This window comes from Myxine glutinosa, chromosome 1, assembly GCF_964187855.1.
Source record: "Myxine glutinosa chromosome 1, kmMyxGlut1.1, whole genome shotgun sequence".
NCBI classification, from domain to species: domain Eukaryota; kingdom Metazoa; phylum Chordata; class Myxini; order Myxiniformes; family Myxinidae; genus Myxine; species Myxine glutinosa.
The window spans coordinates 49,921,360-49,938,248 of NC_136261.1; the positions used below are offsets into that span (position 1 = coordinate 49,921,360).

Below are 16,889 nucleotides of genomic sequence, written 5' to 3' on the forward strand. Positions count from 1 at the left end.
CATTCCTCCTCCCCCCAAGCCCTCTCCCTCCCACAGATCTCCCGATGTCCCTGATCTCACATGTTGTACTTCTTTGCTTCCCTCTCTCTCCCTATCTTGTCTCCTGCTCCCTTTATCTTATGTTTTATGTGTCCGTTTGTCTTGTTGTGATTAGTGTGCTCTTTCACGAGCCTCGATCTTATATACAAAAAAGAATAAATCTTTAAGGAGACTTACCTTGGGAGCTCCTGTATACTTCTGACGACGTGCTGATAGCCGATAATGTGGAAGAGGTAATGTGTAAATATACAGTATGGAAGCCAGATGATTGAAAGTGAATAAAGCAAAAAATAAAAGCACTGATTAGTGGGGTGGGAGAAGGAACTGTGAAAAAAGGGGGAGGTGGGCCCTGTGCTGTGTGTTAGAATCGGTGCAGGTTGCAAATCGATATTGTGTAAATACTGCAGCTACTGGGTGCACAACAGGTGTAGTGGCATCAGGGGTGGACTGCAGGTGCTTCCTGACTTTAAATGTGCTTTGTGTGCAGGTAAAGAAGTAGCACCAGTCAGAGTGGAAAGATTAGTTTAAGGGGACATATCCCTGGAATGTGGAGATAAATATTGATTTGAGATGAAAAGATGAACATGAGGTGAGTACAGAAGGTCAGCTTTTATTTCTCGGTTTTCTTCACAGCTCTGATCTTCACAGCTTCACAGCTCAACACGAACGCCCCTCAGCACGACCGGATTGTACTTTGTTTTCCCCCCGTGTTGATTCATTATGCAGGATCAACAGTTTCCTTGTGAGACGAGAACATCATTATTCACGAGCAGGTACCCGTGTAATTCCGTCTGATGTAAGATGCGACTTCAACAACATTGTATACAACAGTTAAATATATCATGTGAATTTAATACTGTCCAGCTGTGGCTCCCAACGATGTTGCGAGATTAAATCAACACCTCCCACCCAACGCCCAACCCGCCCCCTCCCCTCTCAACACCAAGGCCGCAACTCCCACTCCCAACCACAAATTCTCACCCCCTCCTTCTCAAGTCCTCAACTGTCCACCCCAACCACCAACCACAAGTAATGAACTTCCCACCACCAAGCCCAACGTCCTCCCCAACATACAACCCCACAATACCCAACCCCAAGTCTCCAACAAGCCCTCAACTAGAAACTCTATCTGAAAACCACAACTTCTCTGCCCCCCCCCCCCATTCTCAAACCACAAGTCCTCAACTCTCCCCCTCCCTCCCCTGACCTCGACCCCACAACTGGCCATCATCAGCTCTCCTCCACCACAAGTCCTCAACCCACCACTGACCCCCAACCCCAGGTCCTCAACCCACCACCACCGCTCGCCCCAACCACAAGTCCTCCACCCACCACCACAGGTCCTCAACCCACCAGCACCCCCTCCCCACCCCCACGTGGTTCACATCACCAAGGTTTCCTTTCGACCAAGACCCGCTAAACTTCACAGATAGAGGCTACCCAGACAGAGGTTGTAAAACTAGCACTTTGTCCAGAGGCCTAAAATTACCAGCTGTTGCATTTTGGTCAAAACGTTCCATCATTACTTGCTGAGATACTTCCAGATGTTCTTTGGTGACAATTCAGACTCTGGCAAGTCTTTCCCTGGGAGTACATACGAAGTCCAGAATGTTACGGTTCTGTTTCTTTGAGGAATCTCTCTTGTACTACTTTAAGAGGACCCGGAAGATCAAGGCCATACACCTACTCAGATGGGCGGTGGGAGGCCGAGGATTTTACCTGCCCGATTCCGAGCTGGTGCGTGACTTCTCAAAATAGACCAGACATAAAATTCGAACCTTGGTCAGAGGACTGCACCTTCTTTGGCACAGGATGGGAGGTCTACAGGATGGGAGGGTGGGGCAGGAGTTGCTCCCCAAAATAGGTATTTTTTTGTTTGTTTAAAGTTTTATGATTATGTTAGTATAATTCTACATGCTGCCCTGTCTTCGAGAAACCATTCAAATTCGTTTAAAATACCTTCAGTCATTGTAGTATACTGTTGAATCTACCAGGTGAGCTCCAGGGGTATTGCCCCGATGTTCATGAAAGCAACAGCTTCAGGGAATCCAATTAACATGTCCATAATGGTTCATAAATACCGATGACTGGTTTAGATCTTGGTCATGGACCAACACAATCGATCAGTACTCTCCTGAAAGGCTCATCAAACACAGGCGTGGGTATGAGGGGAGCCGGTTTAATCGATGGCTGTGGCTTCCCTATCATTTGACAGGTATGACAGGTCTTCCAGTGCGCCACTATATGTTGTGCAACTTCGGCCAATAAAGATGCACCATTAACCCAGAACGAGTTTTCCCGATTCCACCATGTACTGCCATTGGACTTTCATGGGCGAGCCATAAAATTTCAGGATTATAACTGGTTGGTACCACAACCTGGTGCAAAACAGAGCAATCGTCACTGGCTGAAGCACAGGTGGGTCTCCACTTTCTCATTCAGACATCAGATTTCACATTCGGGGAGCTCATTACCTTCCAACTCAGACACACCTGTTTGGCTTTGGTCTCTTTCGTGCAGGGTCTGCCTGCTGGTCCTTAACTCGTGAAGAACGATTCAACACAAGCAAACGAGAGACCCCATTCCCCATCTCAACATGACACACCAGAATATGATACATTTTCCATCTCTGTGTCAATCTGATTCATTGTCTGTGTCTGTAATCTCGTCACTGCACAAGTCGGGAAAATACTGGGGAACTCCTCTTGCAAATCCTCAGGTTCTTGCTGAAATAAGGGATGCATTGAAACCACAGGGGAAACACAAACCCTATCCCCAGCCAAATCATTCCCCAATAGGAAACTAACACCCTCTATGGGGACGATCATCATCACTGGACCTGTGACCAAATCAGACTTCAAGTTCACCCTTTGTAAGGGGACAGGGGACAGAAGTACCTGCAATGCCCTGGATTAATGGACTCTCCTTCACCAAACTACTCAAAGTCAATGGTAGGATATCAGACAACATCACCGACTGTGCTGCCACATGATCTCTCAGAATAACAACTGACTTGAAGTCACCGTCACAGGACACCTAGCCCTTTGGTACAAAGGTTTTATAACTGTCCAGTACAGGGTTCGTGAGGTCAGAATTAACTCCAGCCTTAACTGACATGGCACGTTCATTGAGGCTGACCACTTTGTTTCAACCAATGCGTGAGGTATATTGGAGTCTCCCTGCTTATCCTCTCTTTGCAATTTCCAACAATTCCACTTCAGATGTCCCCTCTGGTTACAGTAATAACATGTTAGCGCTTTATGTCTGCAAGATGCATTTTTCGACCAATCAAACTGTCTACCCGAAGATGTCTGCACCAACGGACCCTTATGGTCGTCCCACTCCTCCTCCAACCGGTCGTCACAAAGCCTATTTTTGTTATACCACGTCGTACCATAACCAGGAAGACCAACACTTTTCTTGTAGGTAAGCTCATAATGATCTGCACGAACTGCAGCGCTTTTCAAATCACCAACTTTATGAACATGAAGGTGTGTCCCAATGTCGAAGGGGAAACTGTTCTGAAATTCTTCCATCAAGATAACCTCCCTTAGATTACCATAGTCCCCATCCACTTTCAGAGAATGATAACACCGATCAAAAATAATTTACTTCTCCTGAGCAAATTCAACAAACGTCTGCACACCTGTATTTTTAAGGTTCGGAACTTCTGTCTGTCGGCTTCCGGCACTTGCTCATCGGCCGACAACACAGCCCTTTTCACTGTCTCAGACTCTTCAGACTGTTCCTCTGATAGAGATGAATAAACTTCCTGTGCTCTTCCTGCAAACACACTTTGAAATAGCAGGGTCCAGTATTGTTCTGGCCATTGAAGACATCCTGCTGTTTTCTCAAAACACAGGAAAAAAATCTCCATTTCCTCCTCACTAGGGCATGCCCGTACTATATATACTAGGGCATGCCCGTACTATATCTATATCTAAAATTATATCCCCCCCCTCTATTTACATGAAATGGTTTGGTCCAAAGCGAACGGCTTGCGAGTGGTGACAATCCCCCCCCCTCTATTTACATGCAATGGTTTGGTCCAAAGCGAACGGCTTCCGGAGTTTGGTAAAGAAATCGCCATCGCGTGCACAAACGCGCAGGAAAGCGAATGAATCGCAAATTCGTTTTTATTAGTTGTAAAACATAGTTTAACGCCAACATAGTTTGCAAACGTGAAATAAATGAATACGCTCTCAAATGTGCCATCCGAGGCAGAGTGTGCCCGCCATGTTCGGCACACGCGATAGTTCGCTGCTCTCTGATTGGTTGAATCGTTTTTTGGACATAGCTCGGTAAGTAATTGTCCGATTAATATGAAAACTTGAAAAGGCACATCCTCGGGTCCCCAGCAATATACCTGGCAAGTTAAAAGTATATCGGACCCGTGGTTGTCGAGAAACAGCGGTCACAGACAAACGTACAAACGTACAGACAGAGATTACTGGAATTATAGATAGATATCTAAAATTATATCCCCCCCCTCTATTTACATGAAATGGTTTGGTTCATGAAATGTTTTGGTCCATTCGCAACGCCAAAGCGAACGGCGAATGCTTTACATGAAATGGTTTGGTCCATGAAATGTTTTGGTTCATTCGCAACGCCAAAGCGAACGGCGAACGGCTTGCGAGTACAGAACTGCTACCATCATCAAGTTGAAAGAGAAGAGAAAAAAAATGAAAAGGAAAAACATTCCAAACCGCGAGGGAAAACAACACGGCACGTCGACACAACAACGTGTCCTGTGATTGGCCGTACGTGGCTGCCAGTAGCTGCCCCCAAAAAAAAGCTTTCACCGTCCGGCGACTGAATTTAAGGGGAAAAATAAAACGCTCTTCGCTTAAAACAACGCCCTTCGCTCTGACTGAATTGGGACAATGTTTTTATGTTTTTAATTGAATTACTATCCGTAATGGCGCACGCTCTCACGGGAGCTCCGGAAGGTCGTATATCGCAGTTACGATGAATCGCAAATTAGTTTTTATTAGTTTTATTAGTTTTAAAACATAGTTTAATGCCAACATAGCGCCAACATAGTTTGCAAACGTGAAATAAATGAATACGCTCTCAAATGTGCCGTCCGAGGCAGAGTGTGTTCGCCACGTTCGGCACACGCGATAGCTCGCTGCTCTCTGATTGGTTGAATCGTTTTTTGGACATAGCTCGGTAAGTAATTGTCCGATTAATATGAAACCTTGAAAAGGCACATCCTCGGGTCCCCAGCAATATACCTGGCAAGTTTAAAGTATATCGGACCCGTGGTTGTCGAGAAACAGCGGTCACAGACAAACAAACACACAGAGATTACTGGAATTATAGATAGATTAAACTTGTAAACAAGCCCAATATTCTGGGCCACGTCAAAAACGGGACCCCCAACCCGAAGTCAAGAACAGGTCTGGTCTGTCATTCTCAGTGAATTTACAGTTCTAATTTTTTTTTAAACTCAAATTCTTTGCTTTTTTTTTGTCTCTCTTTCAAACTCATTCATTTTCGTTGTATTTTAACTTTAACCTGAGCTGTCTTTTTCCGATTCTATCCTGCTTCGTTCCACTCCATCATTCCTCAACTTTCCCCACAGTTCTCAACCCATGTGACTCACAATAACCAAGACAATCTCCGACTTTCTCATACTGGGTTTCACACGAACCCCAATATGATCAGTTACAGCTCGGAAATCCACCTCACATAACAGTTCAACATCTTGCATTGAAAGCTCTTTTTTTTTTATACAGAAGTAAATACAGCAGCAACAGCAACACACAAAACATGATAAAAATTTTTTTCTCATTGATAAAAATTTTTAAAATCAAAAACAGGTAGCAGCATAACTGACACCAGAAGAGAGCTCCCGATTTGTTACGGCATGCAAAACACAAAGCAAAGCATGGGGGTCAAACACTGCTTTAATTATCGGTTAAAACGAGAACTAAAGAAACCCAATCCAAGAAACCCAAGAAGAAAAAACCCAATCAGGCCAACGGGCCTACTCTATCCATGAACGAGAAACCTGTGTTGTCATTGATCCTCACTCAACGTCACCACCTTCATTCCAGGGGTGACGCATCAAGACACCCAGTCCAAGGGGCTGGTTTGAGGGTGATGGAGGACGGGACAATCCACCATGAGATGGCCAGATGTGAACTCGTCACCTGGGTCACGTCACTACGGTAAATGAGGCCTTCAATGTCTGCCCGTCCGTTGCTGCTCCGTTCTCCAGAGCAGTCAATCATTCCTTCTCTCTCGCCCAACAGCCAGTCACCGGATTTCAACGCATGGGTTGAACCACGCAAGTCAAACTCGGGGGAGGAGTGAATAGGAAGAAGAGGCATCAGAGAGGATAAAGAGGGCACAACCACAACAAGTCAAACTCGAGGGGGGATGGGGAGTGAAGGCAAAGAGGTCACAGACCGAAACAGTTTCTCTTTTGTGTTTTATTTACAAATGTGCTACTTGAGCTGAGTTAGTAACTTCGAGTTGTTCTTCCTCTGGAGGTGTTGCCACAGCATTTGCTATCGTCAATATTTGATGTCCTTGTGGAGTTTTCTGATTGACTTCGCCAATCTGATGCCCAATCTCTGTCTCTGTTATGGTAATCAAACTTTAAATCCCAATCAAACTGTTCTACTTCCTGCTTAACGCCAGGAAGTTCTGCCGGTTGCTCCTTTTCTTTGGGAGTTTGGACTCTGTGAATCTCATCCCATATGATGTACCCTCACTCCATTTTGGCGTTGGTGATGGTCAGTGGTCACCTTTAGATGGTGCATTAATTATTTACTGTGCATGTGGTCTCCTGCATGGAAAATCATGTGCTTTTTCAAACTGCCTTTTTGAGAGAAATCTTTATCACATATCGAGCATTTGTACGGACGCTCTACTGTATGGATCCTCATGTGCCTTTTCAAAATGTTGTTTTGAGGGAAATCTTTATCACATATTGAGCATTTGTAAAGACGCTCTCCTGTATGGATCATCTTCATATGTCTTTTAAAATTGCTGTTATAAGTGAAATCTTTATCACATATTGAGCATTTGTAAGGATGCTCTCCTGTATGGATCCTCATATGTAATTTCAAACTGCTGTTTTGAGTGAAATATTTATCACATATCGAGCATTTGTAAGGACGCTCTCCTGTATGGATCCTCATGTGCATTTTCAAATGGATGTTTTGAGTGAAATCTTTATCACATATTGAGCATTTGTAAAGACGCTCTCCTTTATGGATCTTCATGTGCGTTTTCAAATGGGTGTTACAAGTGAAATCTTTATCACATATTGAGCATATGTGAAGACGCTCTCCTGTATGGATCCTCATATGCCTTTTCAAAGTGGTGTTACAAGTACAATCTTTATCACAAATTGAGCATTTGTAAGGACGCTCTCCTGTATGGATCCTCATGTGCATTTTCAACTGTCTGTTATCAGTGAAATCTTTATCACATATCGAGCATTTGTAAGGACGCTCTCCTGTATGGATCCTCATGTGCCTTTTCAAAGTGTTGTTACAAATATAATCTTTATCACAAATTGAGCATTTGTAAAGACGCTCTCCTTTATGGATCCTCATGTGCATTTTCAAATGGCTGTTACAAGTGAAATGTTTATCACATATCGAGCATTTGTAAGGACGCTCTCCTGCATGGATCCTCCTCATATGCCTTTTCAAAGTGTTGTTACAAGTACAATCTTTATCACAAATTGAGCATTTGTAAAGACGCTCTCCTGTATGGATCCTCATGTGCCTTTTCAAAGTGTTGTTACAAATATAATCTTTATCACATATCGAGCATTTGTAAGGACGCTCTCCTGCATGGATCCTCATGTGCCTTTTCAATTCGCTGTTATAACGGAAATCTTTATCACATGTCGAGCACTTGTGCGGGCGCTCTCCAGTGTGGGTCCTCATGTGCATTTTGACATGACTCGGTGAAGCAAAATCTACACTGCATACATCATACTTGTGATGTATTTGACTTTCGAGAACAGTTTTGTGTTTATTTAATTCCACATTGATCTTTGAGTTGCGAGCAACAGACATGCACATGTATGTTGAAGGTCGTGAGTCTTCTTCTCGGGATAGTTTCTTCAAAAAAAACTTATTCGCAGTCAAGCTGCACCTGGATCTTGTTTGTGCAACATGACTTCTACGTTGTTCTACAAAAATGAAGAATAAAAATCATTTTTCATTTTTTTGGCCAACTCTAAATGCAAAATATTGAAAGATTTCGAAAAAAAATTCATGTTCTGAATTCAAAATATTCATTTTGTCGGTTTCTGCTCACCACTTGCAGAACAGGTAGCACTGCCATTTGTCAAATGAACATGTGGATCTCCCTTTGCAGAAGCAAATATTGAAGCTTCTGAGACAGATGAATTGTTGTTGTGTTGTCTGCACTCCACATTTACAGGAGGGACATCACCTGCACAGAATTCAATGTCAGGCTTTTGCAGGACATTAACATTAAAACTGCCAAATACAAATCAGGCCAACAGGTAGCAAAATAGATGTCACTTCTGTAATTCTGCCACCATTAAGGGTGTCGAGCCGAGGTGTTTACAACGAGAATTACATATGAGCTGGTGTGTGTAGCAACTATTTTATCAGAGGTAATTATTTCCAAATGCTAGACTCAGCATTACCATAAATTGGGGTATAAGCTGCACCCTAATTTTGCAACACTTCACATTAACTTCCTGTCCGGGGATTGTTCCACATGTTATCATGTACTGTATGTCGACGCCGGTTGCACCTCATCAAAGCCAAGTTATCCTCACCAGATTTGTCGTGTATTTTTCTGTTATACATTTGTCCCTGTGTTGCTGTTATACTCCACGAAATGTTTCATGTTATATTGGACCTTGTTACCTCCGCCACCAAATATGGTCTTATCTTTATTGGAAACCTTTATGAATTCCTTTCAAAGGGCCAAGAACTAATTTGCTCTTAAATTTCTTTAATTTTTCAATGTTAAATTTGTGAATAATTATTTAACCATGCCCTCATATTATTTCAAAGTTATTGTATGAACAAAAACAAAACAAAAAATCAGAAATGTGAAAAGAAATCATGTAGAATGATAAGAAAAACACCCAAGAAAACACATTTTCAAACTGTTCAGACTAAGCGTTGTCCCTGTTGAATTATGACGTCGTTGGAGTTGCGGACAACGAGAGGGCGAGACACTTTTTGGCTTGTTCAAAGCTCCTTTATTTCAACAGAAGTAAAACCCGACCGGAACTCATGCATCTTTATATATCAAATCACTTCCGCCCCAGCCTCTTAAGGGGGCGTGGCTCCAACAACCGAGCGCACGCCACGCCCATACCATCAATAGACCCCCTGGTCCTGTGCCTGTGGATTATGCCTCAATGGGGTAACCCCCACATGCGCCCCCACAGAATTCACTCGCACGGGCAGTGTCAGTTTTCGGGGGGCCTTAACCACGCGGCCGAAACGATCCCTGATGACCCGAGCAGGGTCTGTTAGTGGCATGGCGGTAGGCGGGCCAACCCGGGACGGCCCCGCCATGGGGGTTGAGCCAACCGAGGGGGCTGGTCTCGGTCCAAGTGAGCCGGCTTGAGGTGGTCCACCGAAAGGTGGTCCGGTTTGCTGCCGATGTCGACCACGAAGGACTTGTCCCCAGCCTCCAGAACGAGGAAAGGCCCGTCGTAAGGCGGTCGAAGCGGCCCCCGGTGTGCGTCATGGCGAATAAAGACGTACTCCGCTGTACGTAGATCCGGCGGAACGTGGGCCTGAGACAAACCATGTTGAGATGTGGGCACTGGTGCAAACATCTTGGCATTCTCCTGGAGAACCAACCGCTGACTAGCAGCGGACCAGGGGCTTGTGGCGTCAGACATGAACTCCCCGGGAACCCGCAGCGGCTGGCCATAGACGAGGTCAGCGGATGAGGACTAGAGGTCTTCCTTAGGGGCTGTCCTGAGGCCCAACATGACCCATGGGAGCCTGTCGGCCCAACTGTCATCCCGGAGGCTGGCCCTAAGAGCAGCTTTCATAGAGCGATGGAACCTCTCACACAATCCGTTAGCCTGGGGATGATATGCACTGGTGCGATGGAGCTTTACCCCCTAACCCCTGGGCAACAGCACCCCAGAGCTCTGAAGTGAACTGGGGCCCCCTGTCTGAAGAGATGTCCGAGGGGGCGTCAAAACGGGAAACCCAAGTGCCGATGAACGCCCGGGCCACATCGGCGGACGTTGTAGATGTGAACGGGATGGCCTCTGGCCACCTGGTGGTCCTATCGACCATCGTGAGGAGGTGGGTGAATCCCCGCAAGGGGAGGAGGGGCCCTACCAGGTCCATGTTAACATGGTCAAACCATCGCTCGGGCACTGTGAATGGCGCCAAATGGGGCCTGGGTATGGCGATGCACCTTCAAGCGTTGGCACTCGACACAGGTGTTGGCCCAGTCGCGCACATCTTTCCTGATCCCGTGCCAAACGAACTTCGCCACCACCAACTTTCACCTGCCAGGGTGAGAAAGACCGTGGACGGCATCGAACACCAGCCATCTCCAGCTGGTGGGTACGTCGGGGCGAGGCTGTCCCAAAGATACGTCGCACAAATTAGCGTGGTGCCCATGTCCTTGAACGGCACGTCAGACAGTCGAAGCCCCGTGACCGCCGCCTTGCAGGCCTGGACATCCGGGTCGGCGATCTGATCGGCCGCCATGCGGGCTTAGTCGATGCCAAGGTGAAGCGCGCCAGCTATGGACCGGAAGAGACAATCGGCAACCGTAGTATCCTTCCCAGCAACATCTTGGATGTCCGTCGTGAACTCAGAAACGAAGGAGAGTTGGCGTTGTTGACAGGCAGACCACGGCTCCGAGACCTTGACCATGGCAAAAACCAGGGGCTTGTGGTCAGTAGTGTAATAATGTTGCTTCTGGGACACCTCCGTTTAACATGGGAAATCCCTATCTAATGTCATTTACCCCCTTGTCTTTTTCAAAAATCATAAACACCTCTATTTCTCCCACCCTCATCTTTATGAACCTTTTGTCTGTAGTACCTATCCTTAATGTTGTTCATTAGACCACTCAAACACTACAAATATTTGTTTTCTCTTATAGACCTATCATCCTTCTTCTACATATCATCTGGCAGATTAATCTTTGACCCATTCACTTCCATATTAATTCTTTCCCTCCCTCATTGACCCTAAACACCTATATTTCTCTCACCCTTTTCTTTACGAACCTTCTAACCTTTTGACATGCTATCCTTATTCATTAGACCACTTAAACACCTGTGATCCTTCTGACCTTATGGACCTTTTAACCTTTTACTCTTAATATCATCTGGTGAATATAACCCACTCAAACATCGACCCTACAAATATTTGTTTATGTGTGGGAAATAATTTAATTCTCCTACAACTCTCCTCACCGTCTAATACATTAACAAAAAATATGTTTGAGTTTGGTTCTTTATTAAGATATTTTAACTGAGCTAAGATAAAATGGTAAACCTCCCTCAATGTTCTTATTTGAGCGCCTCCAGTGCCACATACCATTTTTAAATTAAAGTATATATTTTCCTGACAACCATCAAAGTTTTCCGTCCACTCAAAAATATTTCCATCTTTTTTACCCAATTCACCGGTATTTAAATTAATTCTCTTATTTGTTTTGTGAACTTTTTTACCAGTTGCCTTTTCAATTATACCTATTTGATATTTTTCACATTCATTATGTTTTCCATTTATATACCAAGGTTGATTACACCTCCACTCTTTAGTCTGGTTGATACTTGGTTCTATCATTTATATAATAGTAAAAAAGGCGGCGGTAGCCCGTTAAAATCCCCAACCCCCCCCCCCCCCCTTTTTAACTTATCACTTATATATATCTTATCACTTATATATATCTTATCACTTATGTATATCTTATCACTTATATATATCTTATCACTTATATATATATCTTATCACTTATATACTTATATAACCATAAGGGAGACTATCAATTCCATTTTCTAAAATAAACCTCTTATCATCAAAAGCCCCCAATGCTTTCTTATTTATCTCTTCTGAATATAATTGATGTTTATAACTTCTTATTCCATTAATCTTTCTAAACTCTTCTTTCTTTGTTGTTAAACAGTTATAATAATCCTTAAAGTTTATTGTTTCTTTAATAACATTTTTCTTTACACCTTTTAACTTCTTATCAGTCTTTTCAACGTTATTCACAATGTATTTATAAGCATAAGCCTTTGACCTCAATCCCACAAATTCACTCATAACATTTCCTCCTAATTCATCCTTGAACTTTCCAATCACCTTTTTATTTTTAGAAGAGAACAACTCACTCTCTGGACTGTAATTACTCGTGTCATAGATATTAATGTCTCTTTTCATGTCTGAATAAACATCGTTGGTATTAATTTTCAAAATAAAACTATCTGTATCCATATAAAGTAGATTAACATCATTTTGATATTTCTTCCTCAAGTTATTATAAAAGTAATCATACATTAATGACTTTGATAAATCAAGAATTGTTGTTCCAATATAAATAGGTTTGTTCATTTCAATACTCTCTTTAATCAAATGGATCGCACAAAAGTTCTCAGTAAAGACCTCAGCTCGAGTAAAACTCGGTCTATTAATTAATTTTGATGCTTGTTCCCAAGATGTTGATAGTCTGATATTTTGTCTTTTCCTCACATTCTCCATAGTCTTACCAAAGACCGCATTATTCATCAATTTATAAAAGTCTTTCTCAAAATCTGTTTTTGACTCTGTTCTTCTTTGTGTATTAAAATCAATGTACCCCTTTAACCAATGACTTTGATTGAACTTTAGAACCCTATGGATCTTCTCTACTCTTAGACCTTTTGATAAATATTGTCGCAAATTTCTTTGGTGTAGAACATAATTTTTCTTGTTATATAATGTAGTAAGTAATTTTTCTGTTGATTCACCTATATCAAACGATCGTTGATAATCACTCAACCATTCTTTCTTTGGACTTTCTTTCTCACAAGCAAATGGGAGATCTTTGTGTAGGTTATGGAGTTCCTCTGGATATTTTAAATCAATTTCAAAATAATAACCAACTTTTTCTTCATCCAATTCTTTTTGTGTAGAGATACATACATCTTGTAAAACGTTTTTGTAGTCTTTTTCCTTTACCCATCTAAGTTTTCCATAAGGAAGAGCCTGAGACATTGCCCAGCCATACAGGTTGTTCGCGTCATAGTACATCAAGTAAGAACTCTCTTTCGTTGGATCATAATTTGGAAGATATTTGTTATTTGCTTTTGCGTATCTACTCGAGCAGACTTGTGAAATTCCACCTCTTTTTGCCTTTTCAATCATCAAAAGCATATCAACATCGGTTATCAAATCCAAATCTTGTTTTGTCATTTTCAACATCGCACTCCAGGCCAATCCAGGTGCTGTGTAGTAGTGAGCAGGATCCAATCCATATCCAGTGCGACAAACAGATCTAAAGGCTTCAAATACATCGGCCAATAAAAGCACATCAGTTTTGAGATACAAATCGTGATACTCGCCAAGATTCTTGATGTTATATTTTTCCCAAACATTTTGTGCGTGTACATAATCTTTATCAGATATATGACTATTATTTAATTTGTTATAGAAATTTTCTTTTGAAGGAAGTTGTGTTTCATTGAATCTCTCAAATGAGTCCATATAGTCATAGGGGTAAATTCCCTTTTGTGTTAGAAAATCTTTATCTAAAAAATACTCTGAAAGACATGGAAACTCTTTTAGATTTTGAACCAAGTTAACCAATGGACTTGCCATGAATTTAAATGTATCAAGAAATCTGATATGAGTAATAGGAGATGTGTGAATTGTTTTTGTGAATGAAATGTATTTCTGATCCGTGTTTGGAATTGCTGAGATACTTCCAGAAGTCTTTGAGAGTTCCTTGATAAATAGATGTGTATCATAATGAGCGTTGTTATGAAGAAAGACAGGAATGAAAGAGGGGAGTTGATAATTAATATTACAACTTTGATGAGCCGGACCTCTATATTTACCAGTGAGATGACAATGGTCTCTAACCTTTAGACCTTTACCAATTTTCTCCTCACAAATATGACAGACATTGTTTTTTATAAATTCCCTTTTTTCTTTACTTGTTAAGGACATTGGTTTATTGGTTTCTCTCATTATCTTGGTTAATCGAACACAGTCTTTTTCTAGTCGTTTCACAAACTCCTCTGGGGTATTTGAGCCTCTATACATCTCTAACTTGTTATATTTATCACCAACGGATGATTTGATATAATAACAAAAACCACAAGGAGTATGTTTTTGATATTTATTTGTGTATGATTCTTTTGGATCTTGAGAAGCAGTATCAATTTTTTCTAAAATACTTTCAAAATCAGCATATATAACAAATGGATGTTTGATCTTTTTATTTTCATCTTTGAATGTGATCTTTGAGCCTTCTTTAGGCATATTGATTACCGTTGATTTATGTTCGCCACAATAATTTGAATGTTTATCTAATCTTTCTTGTGAATTGAAGAAGTTAAGACAACGCAAACAAATATATATTTTATTTGTTCTCTTACAGACTTGTGGTTTTATTAATTTAGCAATATCTTTGATGTATGTATAATGTGAATTTTCGTCTGAATTAAAATATAGAAGATTAATATGAGTTTGTTTACAATTGTCAGAAAGCTTTAAAACCTGAATGTTGTTTGTTTCTGTTAGACCATAAACATTAACTGATAAATTATTCATCTTTTCAAATTTAGGAATATCATTTAAAGTCATCGGAAACTTTAGATCTTTCGTATTTAATGTATTCTCATATTTTTTATAATGAGATACTCTTTCATCATGAAAATGTGGAGGATGTAAGTGTGCTAAAATAGACCAGAGAAAACATTTATTGTCTTTATTTTTGATATTGATAACTGCTTTTCTATTTTTGATAACACTGGGTAAATCAATGTAAGAAGAAGCTTTTAGAGGATCTGATTTAAGAATATGAATGTCTATGTAAATAATTTTTCCTATATTGAATCCACTTCCTACGATTGAATTATCCACATCTTGCTCTTGTTTAATAAGTTCATCATAGACTCCTGATGTTTTAAAATCTTGATATGAAGATATAAAGTGTGGCTCAGTTCTCATGTATGGTGCATCTATAACTCCTTCATCCTTTGTCATTTCTAATTTTACTCCCATATAAAATTTAAGTGGTTTCATTTCCTTTAGTGTTTTTTCAATCAACGTTTGAACAGCAGGTTTAACTATTTCTACAGCATCAACTATAGACTCTGGTTCAGGAGGTTTGAAGTTAAAGACTCTTATTTTAATATGTCCTTTGAATGCTCCATCAGAGTTTTTAGTTGTGATAAAATTTGATAAATGTAGATTTGTTTTAAGATGTATTTTGAAGCCTTTCTTGAGGATATTTTTATTACATGTAGAACAGTGTTTTGTTTCAGGTGGAAGAGGGGAAAGTTTGTTTAAAATGTTGTATGTATGTTTTGCGGTGAGAATATGTTGTTTATAATATTTTACTTCCTTCTCGCAAGTATCACAATAAACCATATTTATAGCGTGAGAAAACGTGGTGTTTTATATATATCACTGTGCTTAAAATAAAACACTTTTGAGCTTTACAGCTCCGTTTTATATATATCACTGTGCTTAAACTAAAACACTTTTTCACTCAGAATCATCTAAGTCATAACTATCACATGAATACTCAGAATCATACTCAGAGTCATCAATAAAGCTACTCTCATAACTATCATTTGAGCACAAACTATTAGTATCATAACTATCATCTGTGTTCAATGAAATACTATCATCACCATCATCCAAGTTCAATGAAATACTATCATCACTATCGTCCGAGTTCAATGAAATAGTAAAATCTTCACTGCTGTATTGACTCATATTTAATTAGCAAGAAAAATATTCCCATCAATATCTATATACTTTCTTTCATTAACAGATTCAATCTCTACAATTTTTATATCAAAAGTTATCTTTAAATAATCTCTAACTATCATAGAACGAAATGACATTTCACCAGAAATATTAACATCATTCATTTTACTTAGATCTACACCCTTTGGATTATTAAAGAAAATACAAATGTCTCCTCTAGAATTATTAATGGTCTTATCATTCTTTTTCAAAGTATCGTGGTCAATCACTTTTTCAAGCTTTGAATAAATTGCCAGGAGTAGAGGAGAAACTTTTGTTAGATTTACTTTAATGGATGTCTTTCCAGGTATAGTTAGAGCTCTTCCTTTAAATGAAATAGAGGGGCTCATGTTATTTTCCATAACTGGTTTTACCCAAAAATTTCCATATTTATCTTTGTTCAATTTAACATCTTTGACATATTTTTCTATATCTTCCACCGAAGTAGAGATTGATTGAAATTTGTCTTTTGTGCTTTGAAACATTGTATTTATTAATGAATAAACTTGCGTTTAGTTTAAGTAAAAATTTACCACATAAATATGATAAGTTCTGAAGGATATTTAGAATTTCCAGACTCTCCATATGATAAATTAGAGAATTGTCCGGCTTGTGATAGAGTGGGGCTTAATGATGAGGATTCATATAAACAATGTTTATTCTGTGATTATATTCTAATTAATGATAATAAGAAATATAAAAAAACATATAACTCTTTTAAATTAGAACCAAAAATGAATTACTTTACAAGATTAATAAGAGAGATGAATGTTAAGCATTATGGTGATAATACACCATTTCTTACAAGGAAAGAGACTCTTTGTATTGAGGAAATGTATAATTATTCAAATTTTTCAATTCAATTTCAATTTCAAAATT

At 40.4% G+C, this 16,889-nt stretch overlaps 1 protein-coding gene across 1 annotated transcript in view; it reads right to left on the reverse strand.

Annotated features, from left to right (window-relative positions):
- Positions 1 to 5,752: 5,752 nt before the first annotated feature.
- LOC137423625 (uncharacterized) overlaps positions 5,753 to 16,889 on the reverse strand; it is a 50,046-nt gene continuing 38,909 nt past the window's right edge. Inside the window, exons 4-5 of the mRNA XM_078771465.1 lie at positions 8,332 to 8,469; positions 5,753 to 8,203 (exon numbers count right to left, since the gene is read on the reverse strand). Coding sequence (XP_078627591.1) covers positions 6,819 to 8,203; positions 8,332 to 8,469 — 1,523 coding nt within the window. The 3' untranslated portion in view covers positions 5,753 to 6,818. The remainder of the gene's footprint in view (positions 8,204 to 8,331; positions 8,470 to 16,889) is intronic.